The 15,321-nt window shown below is 35.5% G+C and overlaps 1 protein-coding gene across 2 annotated transcripts in view; it reads right to left on the minus strand.

The window, feature by feature from the left end:
- Positions 1 to 15,321, minus strand: part of PRKACB (protein kinase cAMP-activated catalytic subunit beta) — a 76,264-nt gene that overhangs the window by 12,252 nt on the left and 48,691 nt on the right. For both annotated transcript variants that reach the window (XM_075508491.1, XM_075508493.1), the window contains 5 exons: positions 8,527 to 8,588; positions 7,445 to 7,573; positions 3,586 to 3,684; positions 2,471 to 2,553; positions 1,754 to 1,880 (listed from right to left, as the gene is read on the minus strand). In XM_075508491.1, the coding sequence (XP_075364606.1) occupies positions 1,754 to 1,880; positions 2,471 to 2,553; positions 3,586 to 3,684; positions 7,445 to 7,573; positions 8,527 to 8,588 (500 nt within the window). The remainder of the gene's footprint in view (positions 1 to 1,753; positions 1,881 to 2,470; positions 2,554 to 3,585; positions 3,685 to 7,444; positions 7,574 to 8,526; positions 8,589 to 15,321) is intronic.

The following is a 15,321-nucleotide window of genomic DNA, read 5'->3' on the forward strand; positions in this document are numbered from 1 at the left end:
TAGTGTGGGAATAAGACAACATAAAAGAGGACTTCCAGTAACTTCTGATTCTGAACATCTTTGAAAGCATCACCAGAGTCAAGCTTGTTTATTTGAGGACTGGGGGGGGGAAATGTAGCAGTAACTGTATTCACAAATGGCAAGTTCTTGGCTGTTATAAATTTTTCATTCCACTTGTGTTTTCTGCAGTAAGTTTTCAGAACTCTAAATGCGGTATCATCGTCTCTGTCATTTTTCCTGGACCATATTGTGGAATACATATGGAAGCCAGGGAGTTACATGTGAAATTCTGGGATCAGTTTCAAGCTATCAAGTCTGTGCTTGTTTGGGGATCCGTTTCTTTTGTTTCCTCCTTCTTGGTATCATTTTCAACCCATTCCCTGAGAAAACATACTGTACCACAATGATAATAATTACTAATTATACAATAACCTGTGTGGATGTTTCTGATACACTAGTGTCACAATTAAACAAGCCAAAGTCCAAACTATCGAGGCAGCTTTTGCTTCATTTTTGGTAGAAACCACAGCAATCACAGCTGGAACTGAACGGAGAGGGTGACGTGCTGACTAGACAGACCTGCTTCATCAGCAAAGAATCATTTCTGTGTTTGTGAATGCACATAAGTCTACGTAAGAAGAATACACTGCAGACATGGGACAAATGGTAATGGCTTTAAAATTCAAAGAAAATGAACAGAGTTTGTAAACAAAATTTAGTTGGAGCTGCAGTATCAACATATGAACACAAACACCCATCTCTGTTCAGAAGCAGAAGCGCACCAACCTTACATGGGAAGAGTGACTGCTGGACCCATTACCATTTGCAGTTTGCCCACCATACAAAAACATACTGTTGCATATAGAGAGTCGCCAATTCTGGAGTAAGCCGTTCATAGCTTTACATTAATGGTGCTCCCCAACCACATTAATAGAACTTGTATTTCTCTTCTCTCTACAGTGTTATTTTATTATCTATGCAAAATTATTTTACAGTTATAAACAACATAAGATATGAATCCTTTCCACTTCTCTCAAGCATTTTTATTATGTATTTTCCTGTTAGATTCTGCTATGGCAAAAGGTGACACAATGAGGAAAGAAGAGCTTCTATAGTTTAAGGACTCCAAAGCATTGCAGAGTGCTTGTTGCTGTTACCACCTTCCCATTTCCATTTAGATCAAAAACAAGAGTTAAAAAGAAAATGAGAGGCTGTTGTAAAACCAAAGTCATCATTTACAGCACTGCAATTCTGATCTGATCTCAACTCAGCTCTTACTCCAGATGTGCTGAGAAGGTTAGGACTCTCCAAGGGTGGGATTCGTCTGACTGAAATTAAGTACTATAGTGTCGGCGTTGACATCTAAGCTGGTTATCCTAAACGACTTATATAGACAATGCAGAGAACCAGACATTTTTGGGCACCTTTCGTCTTTTTCTAGGGCAGATGTATAAAATAGGTCAGATGAACAGAGCCATGTAATCACCTACTTCTCACCACAGACCCCAAGGGAAACCTTGGCAACTCGCTCAACTGCAGACAGCTCTATTGTGCATACTTAATTTTAGTCAGAGGAAGTACAATCCAATGGTTTTAACCATTACTAAGCAGTAGGGCATTTGAATGCTCCCTAAATATATGCTAACATGCCAACCAGCTTCAGACCATTTATTCTAAACACATTTGCTAGAATTACCTAAGCCTACACTGTAAGACAAGACTCCACTCCCTAAATATATTAAGAATATCATACCTGGATGTATCCTTGCTGATCAATTAAAAGATTTTCAGGCTTTAGATCTCTGTAGATGAGGTCTAATGAATGGAGGTACTCAAATGTTAGCACTATCTGAGCTGCATAAAACCGTGCATGTGGTTCACTGTGAAGAATTAAAAGAATATTAAGTACCCCAATGCTATGCTAAGATACTGAAACAACCATGTAACTGCCAGGGATAGACAAATTAAGTATCTTTTAACTGGTTCTTTTACTGTTTAACGAGGAAAGAAAAAAAAAAGGTAAACAGCAAACATTTTAGAATTGATACACTCATTCCCTAATTTTAATTTAAGTCTTGCAGCTAAAATACACATGCAAATCAAGATGAACATGTCCCATAATACAGAGCTTAGACTTTAAATTTTACTTCTAGAAACTATTATCAATTTTAGTGACAATATGCATAGGAATTCCAAGATTCTATCATGCATAAATCACAAATGCCTGCATTAACTGAAAAATAACAAAATAATAACAAGTAATAATAACATAATAATAACAGTAATAATAACAAGAAATAATTACAAGTTTTTCATTGACTGACTAGTTTAAGTCTACTGAAAGAGGGGTAAATTAAATGCACTTACCCCTTCAGAATTTGTTCTTCAATACTAACAAATTTTATAAAACCATCTTCCCAATATAGCAACATAAGCCTTTTTACAGGAATAATGTCACTAATACTCTTACCTGAACCTTCCGATTCTTCTTAGATGTGAAAACATTTCACCACCAGGAACATACTCCATTACCATGTATAAATTAGAATTGTCCTAAGGAAGCAAGTAAACACACACACAAATACATATTAGGCATGCTATAGTCCCTGTAATTCCTACATACAGTATATTTTATTAAAGAATGAAAATGAAAAATTGTAGCCATCCAATGATCTTAACAAATATGAAGCAACACCGGTAGAAATAATCAAAAAAGTGCAGACACACATGACAAAAGGAGCATCATATATCTCAAGAAATCTATTTTAAAGTAAATTTGAGCAAAGATAATTAGTGAGTTCCTGACACAGCATGGTGTGTAAGTGACCTGAAGGAAGAGAGGATATGATGCCTACTGCAAGACAAGACCTTGCACTCTTAAAAGTTCAGAATTGACAGCCTGAGGTATTCTTGTCTCCCACAGCCACAGCCCCAAACCTCAAAACTGTAAAGATTAAGGTAGAACATGTTTGTTCATTTTAAATGGTATAAAAAATTAAAAAAGAAAAAAAAAAGGGAAGGAAATATATAGACACATATCACTCTAAATTAGGAAAATACTCAATTTCTTTACAGGCTAACTAGCACATACTGTTATGAAATTAGAAGTTAACCTCAAAGTTCTTTCCTTCATGGTTAAGACTGTCATTAAGACATGCCTCAGGTACAAATCTCAAACAAAAAAATCTCCAGAACAATTACAAATTTACCATTCCATATATTGGTACAGAAATACATCCTTTGGTTTCTCTCAAAGACAGAACGATGCCTAAAAGTCCCCTGCTGTACAAAAGCCAGTTTCTCTCTGAAACAAGGGAAATCTCTAAGAGTTTAATTTAACTTAATTTTTATTTATTTATTTGGAGATATCCTTTCAATCTCCACCTGGTGAACTGGGGTGTGTGCAAGTGTGTACACAAGTGCAGGAACTCCTGCTCAAGACCTGGCAACAGTGCCAAGTGAAGCATCTTTGAAAACAAAAATAGTTACAACTATTGCACTGTAAAAGTTAAATGTTTTCAATATCTAAGGTTTGAGCACGCACTTCCCTGAAATCCAAACAACTACTTTCAAAATAATGATTACCTTAAAAGAATACTCCAGTTTTACAAGGAAAGGAAAGTTCACTGCTTGTAATATTCTCTTCTCATTCAGCGTGTGTTCTATTTGCTTCAGTTTGACGACCTAGAAGAGAAGAAACAATCTTCACTTTAAGTATGATATTTTATAGTTGTTGATAAATTTTTCAGTGTAAAACAATTAGTTGAAAGCAAGCTTGTAACTTTACAGATAATGAAAAACCTTATGGATTACTAGTACAGTAACAGTGCGGAGAAAGGATTAAAAAGTCTAACGACATTTTAAAGAGTAATACTCATGCAATATGGTTTGCAGATAACTCTAGAAATAGTGTTTCTTAGTACATGCTGAGTATAGAAATCAGTAAGGAAAACATCTCTGTACATTTTCTTAAGAATTGCCTGCGTTTGTAATGGAGATAATTCTGCAGGAAGATGACAGTTCAATAAAATCCATTTGATCTTTGGACCCTTTGCTAAGAAAGGCAGGAAACTGTGTCAGACACATTTAATTATGAATTTTGTTATGTGTGAACAGGAGTAAACCGACTTATTTTATATAGCTCACATATTAGTCAGGAGAAGACTAAGGAGACTACAAATTCAAAATTACCATTCACATAAACAAGTTACTTCTGCCAGACCTTTCAATGGGTTTTGCTTTTCTGCTTAGCAAACAGCTTAGCAAAAGTATTAAAAAAAATTAAATGCTACCTTCTTGAAATCCATTCTAACGTTACGCTGCTAACAAGGCAGCAAGGGGCAGATTTCTGGTCATTGCTCTTCCTCAGTAATGAACAATTGGTTTCCTTGTGTAAAACCCCAACATTGCATAATTGATTCTTTCCATTTTACTTAAGCCCTATTGCACGATTTATCTATATTTCATTTTGAGAATGGCATGATTTCCAAGTTACTTTTTTTTTCCCCCATAGGAAACAAGGAGAAAATGTACAGTAGTGATCACAAGAAGTCTGTTTTTACATGTTCGGAAATCAAATCTAACTGCTATAAATAACAGATAAGCAAGATATTCCAACCCTGACTGTGAAACTGTGTTTAAATTTAACTTTTAGATGCAAAAGGTAGTACCTATAAAAACACACTACTGTTTTGAAAGAAACGTCATACAAAAGAAATAGTGAGTTAAAAATATTAAGTCTCTTTTGAATCACAGATCTTTAGGGACCAAATAAAAATTTTGTCAAATCAGCTCATTTGTGGGAAGTGTCCCCTTCATCCCTAAAAAGCTATGGTACTGGAATTATCTTGGCCATCAAAGCAAGCAAGCTAAGGTTTGAGTTTGATATTGTGCAGCGTTCAGCTGCAATGCTAGACAAGACTTTACCACCCTTCCTGCAGTATCTACCCAGCAGAAGAAGGAGGGTGATGGCAGCAATACCACAGGCTGAAGCTGCTGTTTAACACTTCATAATATCAAACTGGAGCCAGATAACATGGCTTTGCTCACATTTAAGGTCAAGCTCAGGGCATGTCCAATGACAGCTTCCTGTAGATCAAATGATATCTGGTAATGACAGATTGTCCAACAGTTTGCGTCTGAGCTTTTATTAACAATATTTTCTTTCCAAAACCAATTACATAATGAAACTAGCCAAGCAATGTTATACCACAGCCTTCCTAAATCAAGGCAGACAACTAAAGGAATAACAACTTCTGGCTACAGAACTACTGGCTGTAACTACTGTAACTACTGGCTACATCAACATTTATTACATTTATTTTTTTTTTCATATCCTGATAAGCCAAGCGTAAGATTGGATAACAAAGGGACACACAATATGCTTTCTCTTATTTCAAGTAAAATGTAAATGAAAAATTATAGGCAGCCCGCACACTGTCTAATTTCAGATATCTGTAAATTTTCTGTAATATACAAAGTGATGGAAATGTGTTCTCCCTAAACCATCTCCTATTTTTTGATCAATTAATAGAAATTACTAATATAACACTAATATATTTCTAATAGAATACATAAATATAGAATTATATATGCTAAATTGAGTTGAAAAAGCATGTATTTCATAAAGGAACACTTCAGACTTCTGATTATAGATAAAATAATCTAATTTTCTGATAGAAGACTGATACCTGGATGCAAACATCTTTAATCCTGTGAATCTTTTACTGCAGGTCCACTGCAATCATTAAAAATGTGAATTTTTGCTTTTACCAGATAATTCTATAGCTATAGCTTTCCAATTTATTTTAGACTGAGAGGTAGCAATGAGTTTAACTTTTTTTTTTTTTTTTAAATCCTCAGACTATTTTTATGGCAGCTTTCTGAAGTAAGATGTAATTTCCTGAATTGCTCCAGTGACAAGGACTCAGCCATTCATGAAAAAGGGTTCGAAGAAAAAACAGCTGAAAATCTGAAATTTGATGATGGGCTCTCCGTGCAGCAGTGGGATGCTCATCACACCTTGCGTTACAGCAACGCTCTCCGCAGGATGCCACCAGCCATACCGGGGTAACGATGAGGTAAATTTCCACACGAGTGGAAATGAAAATGGTCTTTCAGTTCTACTATGTTGGAATGTCTTTTTAATTAATTGGATTTTTTTTTTTTTAAATAAAAGTCAGAAACCATTGTTATAGGAGAATGCTGAAGTAGCAAAAATTGAGCTTTTCCAAGTAAAAAAATAATGCCAGAACTGACACTAAAAGGTAAGTTTACTTTAGTTTCTTCTTGTCTGACCATTACAAAGCAGTCTTTAATTAAATGACACATTATTCAAGGTCCAGGACCCCAAATCACATGTAAAGAAAACTGGAACTGCAACTCAGGGAAAATGGTTTGATTATGTTACTGCCATAGTTCCATTATATAAAATTACTCAGGAATGTAATAACGCTTAAGTGCAAGAGTCTACATTGAGGCAACGCTGACTTTCATTTTGTCAGTTGCTGATTAAGTTCTCTTTGCCAGATTAATATTTTCTTAATATGATTTTTGTAATACAGCAGCAAAGTTATATGTAGTGCCTTACAAAGTAAGAAGAGCTCTTATATTGAGGACCTTAGAATCTACTAATCTAAATAATGTACTTCTGAAAAACTTGTCAAAACCATTAAAAACGAACTGTATTGATAAATTTCTTAAAAAGACTCCTTAGCATTCTGGAATTCTATTTTATTTAAAATTTAAACTTTATCAAATGACACTGGTTGCTTAATCTAAGAGTAATAAGCTGTTAAAAAAATCAGGCTGGAGTAACACCACAGGTTCAGACTACAGCACTTAAGTTTCCAACACAGAAAATGTCTATTGTGTGACAGCTGTTCTGAGAGAGGGACTACTGTTCTATCTGTGCAGTTACTATAGACGCAATAGGATTATTACATAATTATGCATACAAAAAGTAATACCTCATGGGATCAAGAATGGAAAAGAAATTATTTGTGCAAACAATTTGTTAAATTATAGTTCACAAATTAGTATTTTGTGAATTTCTAATGCAAAGAGTCTTCCAGAATTTTGAGCTACCCTGCAAAAGTGTATTTCTTTATTTATTTAACTACAGCACTACATTTTGCTTTTGCTAAAGAATATATAGGCCACCTTATAAAAGCTAAGCAAAGAATTTTAACTGATAACATTTTATTAATGCCTTGGACATTACTTTAGCCTGCCATTAATATTATTGGCCGTTGTAAGAATTCTACACAATCCCAACAACCGAATCTGCTGGCTAAAAAAGGAAGTCAACTGTTTAAAGTATCACCAGTATTCAAGTGCGATAAGCAAAAGCACAGTAAGTGCAACAAAATTTAGCCACAGTTACCAGATCTTTGTCTACATCAAGCTCTTTTGTACCACAAAAAACACTATAAATTACACCAACCTTCTGTTTGTCCAGTATCTTCATAGCATAATACTGTTCTGTGGATTTATGTTTCACCATCATAACTCTCCCGAATGATCCTGTTCCAAGGGTTTTTTGCCTCTCAAAATCATCTAGGCCAGCAGTATTCTACACGTACAAGGATATAATGACATTATTTACAATTTAACACCCAAAGACAGCTTTAACTGTATGAATTTAATTAATTTATGAAAGAAAATTGAGTAAAATTACATTTATCAAAGACAACTATAGCCAACTATACTGTTATTATAATTTCATGTCTGACAAATTTTAATAAGAGATTTTACATTGCACTCACTAAAACATAAAAAGACTTAACTGAATTGTGTCAACATTTCTATAATTTGTCCATACAGATGAAGCATGCTTAGTAAGAAACATTTAGCAGTAAACAGATAATGAATCTAACACGCAGATAAATAACCCCCTCATGCTTCACAAACAAGAATATTAGAACATACAAAAACCCCCAAGCTCTAGAGACAGTTCTACATGAGGGTTGTCTGGAGAGCATATCACTGAGTCAATTTGCTCAGATATTCATTACCATAGCATTTCAAATGCTGCTTTAAAAACAACAATGACCCTTCCCCAAAAACCCAAATCCCCAAGTTCAACTTTTAAAAGATTTCTCTCTAATAAGCTCCTTAACCTGTCCCCAACCCCCATGCAGAAGACTTAACGTCCTTAATTCCCCTTAAGACCATGGGGGAAATTATTAACAGGGTAAATTACAGATGTGCCAACACTTAGTGTTATAAAAAGTGAGCTAAAACATGCAATAGATTTTCAGTCTTGTCATGTTGATGGTAAACATCATTCTCAGTAAGGGAAAGCTGTTGTTCAGTATAAGCGTTTCATCAGCTCAAATCTGGAGAAGACCTGAGCGTCTTTGCTGATGAACTTCAATGACAAAACTGACATTAAAAATGGAAACTCCTTTAAAATCGCATTAAACTTCTGTTTTCTGCACTGCTCATTATGGACTGATAACACACTGATAACATTATCCAAAAAATGCAATAGAGAAAATTATTGAATGCTTAAATGACTGATACCTGAGGGGGGCTTTCCCATTTTCTTAAAAAGTCTTCTTTGGCTTTGGCTAGGAACTCTTTCACTGAAAACACACACAAAAAAGTACATTTTAATTAATGTAATTAATCATGGATGCGATGGAGATGCTTTGTTAACAAAATATGTAAACTATATTATCAACTTCTTTCTTCAACTCGTAATATGCTATTTTCACCATGTATGAAAGCAAGCACCAATGCTTCTAGAACTTCTACAATATCTCCAGGTGATCTCTAAGCTTTCTGGAGTAACCACATCATTCTACACAAATTACTTAAACTAAATCAGCTCTAATAACTCACAATACTGTATACGCAAGCAGGCTTTAAGGTGATGTAAGACGTTCGTAATTCGACTGGGAAAAAACCACAAACACCTGACATTTATAAATAGCCATTCCACAAAGATAGGCTTTTAATCTATTTTTGTTAAATAAAAGTTACATTTTCTTTCAACTGATTGAGCATAATGTCAATCTCATTGCTTTTTCCCCCCATCACCTTTATTTAAAGGCTGTTTGCAAGCTCAAGTACCAAATGGACAGCATTACTGCAAGCAAAGACAAAGCACTGGGCTACAACAACACTGCACATTAGGCATGCCCACAGTCAGAGAATGTATATTTTTAATATTGATTTTCCATTGAAATTGAAGGAATATATAATAGCAAAATTCTGGATGACTGTTTAAAATGTGCACCAACATATTTTGTTCAGATCATCTTTCAGCTGTTCTATTTTTCGAGTATCCATTATCAGCCAGATCAATGCAGATGACTTAATGCACAGTCATAAACGGGAGGCGTTTCAGACATTGCTGTGGTTCTGAAAGAGTCACAGAATCGAGAAAATTTCATACTGTTTTTGTGTTCTCTGAATCATTTCACATAATATAACGCTAATAACAGTGGATTTTCTGTACTGCGATTTTCTGCCACAAGCAATTTCTAAAAATACTCAGCAATGTGCCAAGATTATTCTGGTCAATATCTAGAAATATATGTTTGAGCAACTGTATTTTACCTTCTGATGGTCAAAAAATTAGGTTTATAAGGGGTTGTAAACAATCATGTGATGAATCAGAACTTTTTTGTACTTTTCTTTTCAGAGAATACTAGTGTCTACATAGAGAACTTTTCAAAAATTCTCTTATCACTCTTCTATTACCAGCACAGTTACAGCAGCAGTAATAATAATGGCAGCCCTGGAAAGACTGGTTGTGAATTTTTTTGTTTTCCTTTTTTTCCCCTCCTCTCAAGTGCGCTATGGAACTCAACTATCAGAAAATACTCAAGGGAGGTTTATGGCTCCCACCGTCACTGGCTCTGATGGAGCAGCATAAATATAATGGAAATCTTAGGGAAACTGTCAAACGTTCTGGCAGACCTCAAGGTTAGAAAAGTGTTTAAAGCATGATATCCACTCAGTAATTTTATTTTAAGACAAACAAGCAATATCAGAGAGGAGGAACATATTTATTACCCTAAAATTATGGTTAAGTAGAGTAAGAAAAACATAGTTTATATCAAAGGAACTATTTTAAATTGGCATTAAAACTCACTGAGAGTTAAAAATATTTTAGTGGGTAATCAGTAAAACATTTGACATATTTACCCCATGTGGGGAAAATATTTCCATTGTTTTTAAATTATGGGGGTTACTCATGTAATGACTTTTAATGATCCTAATTTGAGAAAAGGACAGGATTTCCTGTGGCATGAAATAATTTCTCAACGCAAAAAAGGGAAGCTAAAAATGTCCAAATTAATGCCTGATGATCCTTCTTCCATTCGGAGAACAGAGATGACTTGATAAAGTGATGACTACTGATAAAGTTTTTTAAACATCAATTTATGTTAAAGTGGCATGAACATTATTTTCTCTTAATGGCAAGAAAACCCCTAAGATTAGTGTTAAGATTACCAAAAAGCTGAGCCTTCAAACATAAGTGGCTGTAGCTTAGAAATGAACGTTAACTTTAACACTATACAGCACAACCAAAAAATGAAATAATTGTCTCATTTTTTTCATGTTATTACAGTACATGTGTCTTAAATATCCCTCATGCTATCTCCATTGTTCATATAAATAAATATTTTAAGTTTCCACATATTTTGCACTGAACTGTAATTATTCAGTATTTATAAAAAGATACAATGACATTTACATGTAGTCATCTTTGTCTCTGTTCTACTTATGGAATAAAGAATGCTGTTTATGAAAAAAAGTGATCTAGCTGGAAATATTCAAATTGTGGAAGCATAAGAAAAATCTCTCCTTTCTAGAATATCAATAAGCCACAAGCTCTCCTTCAACAAAACTTCCACCTTATTCTACTTCAGTTTTGCTCTCTTTTCTTGGAAAGCAGCATTGAACATGTATTTTCAAAATAAAACTACCTAATGGCACTCATTTATCTTAAAATCGTTATCTTTTTAAAATTACTTCATATTCTGTGGTGTGTTTTATTGGAATTACATATTCTTCCTAAGGAGAAAGTGGGTCAAATTGTGCCTGGTTCTCATTTTCAGTGGTCACCTGGGTTCCTACACTGCAACACAATTCAGCAGGTGATTTCAAATAGAATTTAGGCAACTTAAGTGCATACACTTCAGTCGCTTCTGAAAATAGGACTTAGAATTTGAAACAGGATAGGTACTTTTGAAAATTATCTCTCGATCACAAAACATTAGCTCTTGCTACAAAAGAACACATGGCATTTCTACTTTTCAAGTGCATAATCAAAATTTACGCCAACTGGATAGTAGTGGCCGTTGGTATTATTGTGATGATGCAAACAAATAGGTTTATCAGATGATGACTTAGAAGTTTTCTACAAGTGCACATTTTTAGCCACTTTACATTGTTACAATGGGACTCGTTTGCTTTTCTAGTCTTTAAACTGTTCCTAGCATCTGTGACTTTGGGCACTAATGAAGGAATGAGCATACCAAAAGTCTCTATAGGTTCCCCAAGGGTTTGCAGGAACATTCACCCACACAGATGAGATGATGAAGAGAGGAAAGAAAGAGAAGAAAAAAAAAGTTTTATGCATTTCCACAACAAACACATAGAAAACACAAATACATTCCACCCTTTCCCCTCCCCACTCAAGAATGGACTGTGTAATAAACCAGACCTTTCCCACACAGACAGAATGACTCATGCTAAATCACAGAATGTTTGAGCAAAGAAAAGAGAAAAAAACCCAAAAGCAGCTAAATTCAGTATGAAAAAAAGATCATGCATCACAGAAATAAGCACAGCTTACAAAACTTCAGGAGATCAAGTTGGCATCTTTAATAATTAATGTATTCCGAGACACACACATCCAAGGAACTGTTGCTAACAAAAGTGTATCTATCTTCATCACAGCATGCTGGATCACAATAAAACCTGTAATCGGGTGATCTTCCCACTACTTAGCACTTTGTTCCAAAAGACAGCATGTGTGAATTGCATGGCATGTGGTGGATAGCACAGAAATGGCAAGCAGTCTCCAAAAAAAATTCACAATCAGATTTCAGTCCCGTTACCCAACAACAGCAACAAAACCCCTTGAAAAGTCTGCATACAGCAACTTCAGCTGTGCAGTGCAAACTGGAATGTGTACAGGAATCCTGTATGGTCGCCATACCAGTATGATTTAATTTTGTAGGACTGTCAAAAAAAAGAACCCAGGAAAGAGATGTTGATATACAGGTTCTCATAAGCACTGCAGAGCAAGGATCACTCACATATGGCGGAGCAAAGGGAAGATAACGATGCAAGGAGCGTACGCAAAGACCAGCAAACAGACCCTATTCAGGCTGGTTTCACTGGTAACAGCAGAAGTTGGAGAGAAGGAGCTGAAACTAAAGGAGGAAAAGCTGTTGCTTAAGAAAGGAAGGTGCTGGAAGGAGAGGGCAAAGCTTGGGTAACAGCACTGGCACAATGAAGGCCACAGAAGCGGTCAAAACAACTGGATGCTTCAGGAAGGACACCAGCTAGAACCGGAGAGGATGCACCAGTGGTCCACAGATCAGGTAAGCACAAACGCACAGCACAAACCTAGCTCTTCATGACCAGCAAGAGCAATCGTTGGCAGGAGAAGCAAGTTTTATGCAACACAAACACCCAAAGCGTACAGTAGGAAATCTGGGGAGGTTCAGAAAAAGGTAGTAAGAAATGAGGTACTGGCCAAGGAGTTACAACCGGAAGACTTGAAGCAGTTTTATAACTTCTGCCTGCTTCAGTTCAAACCCTGGTCAGAAGAAAGGCTACAGGTGCACCCACAGCTGGACAAGATATAAGCTATCCCCTTGTGTATCACAGGTGGCATGAGACTGGGCCTGCGGAGATCTGTACTCGGAACCAGGGCAACATGGTGATAAGCAGGAAAGCCCGCTGGAAGAGATTTCTAAGGGAAGCGGAACTCAAGATCAAGAGGTTCCTAGGTAATACTGGCATACAAGGAGGTATTTAAAAAAAAAAAAAAAAAAAAGAACAAACCAAAAACGAAACAAATGAAAAAACCCTACCACACACACAAAACCAAAAAACCCCTGAACCCACCCCCAAACAGCAGGAGGTTTGTTATCTAACAGTATATTCATGCAATGTACAATATTTTTGTTTGTTTTATCAATTAACTCCTGTATGAAAAGTTAGCAAGCTTATAAAAAAATTGTTAACAAATGGTATATGAGTACTATCGAGAGTACTCTGGCCTAAAACACAGTTTAAGAGTGAGTGAATCAGAGGAAAGCTCCTGAAAAAAATTAAAAGGTTTAGGACCTCTCAATTGCAGGGGTGCAATGATAGCAGAGGGAAAGGGGTCACAGATGGAGCAGTCCTGAAGAGTTACCATGAATTACTTTGCCTTTCTCCCACCTCCCACGTGCACTGTATTTGTTATTCTCAAGCACATCTCCCACAAGAGCCAGCAAGCCAGAAATTCTTTTTTTTTGGGACAAAAAAAAAAAAAGAAAGTATTTGGATAAGATTCATGGCAAGAAAGCAAGAACTAAACTGATTAAGACTAAACATTGGGCACCACTACAAACCCCCATCTGCTGTGCTAAATGCCAATCTCTGCTTGGTATTTAAAATGCCCTTTATCAAAATACAATTCAATTTCTGTTCCAAAACTCTAATATAATAACTTGAAGTCTGGAATTAAATGGGCTATTTAATTAAATCTCCAAATTTCATTTAATGGAAAAATAAATATGTATGAAGAGATTCTGGTAAATATATGTGTCTATTTCATTTTTATAAAACCAATATTTATAGCCTTAAACATTATCGAGATGTATATAGATGCCTCAGTGAATCCTGTGGTTATGGTACCACATTTCAGAAGCATATGAGAAGCGTACGATTCAAGTTCTAAGTCCCACTCTTACACCATTAACTTGTTGTCTTAAATATCTTTAAATTTCTCTTTCGATTAGCAGGAAAAATATCACAAGGCTTACAGCAAGATTTTTCTACCCTGGCAAGTCTTTGAAAATAAACACAACTAAGTGTTAATACACTCAAAGGAAACAGTGTGAGCACCAGTTAACATTTTAATAGCTGGGAAACTCTTCAAAACACAGACTAAAATGGTATCATTGAAACAGACCGTCAACAAGAACAACACATTTTGTTTCTCACAATATGAAAACGGTGGGGGGAAAAAAAGTCCAAAGTGATATAAGCCTGTTACAGAGCAAGTCAATCTTGTCTTAACATTGCGGCGAGACCCACTTACTGGCGCTCTTGTGAAAAACCGACCAGTGAGAATTTTGTCTTGTTTCTGCTCTAAGAGATGCAAAGTCACAAAGGCTAGATTAATAAACTCTGCATCAATTTAATATCTCATTTATCCCATTTTTTTACTTTGAGAGCAAGGTTTTGATCTTGTATTTCTGTTTAAACATTAATTATGTTAAAAACTGGTGATGCAGAGCAAACTAACTTACCCAGCTGCAATGGATAAGAACCTTCAGTTAAAAAAACCCCCAAAACATACGGAGCAGTTCTGAAAGAGCTCATTTGCTGGAATACAAAACCTAAAAGTTCTTAGTAAATGAAGGATCACGTAAGAATTAACAACTGCATACAAGTTTGCTATTAAAATGGAAGTGCTATTAATTAACCTATCTGTACACTGTAAACGCTTCTGTGGAATACTGGGAAGGACTGGTGAGAAGTGGAGAAGAGAAGGGCATGGAAAACCCATGGAGAAAAAGAGAGAGGAACAGGATAAACAGTAAATTAAGAGCAATTACAGCTGCAGTGCCTAAAGACTAGAAGAGAGCACTAGAATCTGATTTTTGGGGGAGCACATTCAGTAATTAGTTTACAATGTGCAGCAATTGTAACATACAAATTGTTCTCATCCATTACAACTCAAAATTTGGAATGCAGGCAAAATCTTATTTTAATCCTATCCACGATTTTGAAGTCTTGAGCTAGAGAGTATTTTGTCAGTCTTATAAAAGCAAATTTGCAACAGTTAAGAGCTCTACAAAGATCCCAACTTTTCTTTTTTCTTTTTTTCCTTAATTTTCAGTGCTAGAGGCTATAACTTTAAGCTGTAAATTAAACAAAGCTGAAGTCTTACTTAATTTTCACCTCTACTTACTGCTTAGACAGCAACAGCCTGCATAAGAGATGTGACAGATTTAGACAAACCAAAACAGGAGCCAGGTTTTCAGCTTTCAGAGATAATACCTATCTTTGTTGAATTTTGAGCTGTAGATACTCTACTGCACACAACTGCCACAGTCAGACTGACTTTCTTCTTCC

This window comes from Mycteria americana, chromosome 7, assembly GCF_035582795.1.
Source record: "Mycteria americana isolate JAX WOST 10 ecotype Jacksonville Zoo and Gardens chromosome 7, USCA_MyAme_1.0, whole genome shotgun sequence".
Lineage (NCBI taxonomy): Eukaryota > Metazoa > Chordata > Aves > Ciconiiformes > Ciconiidae > Mycteria > Mycteria americana.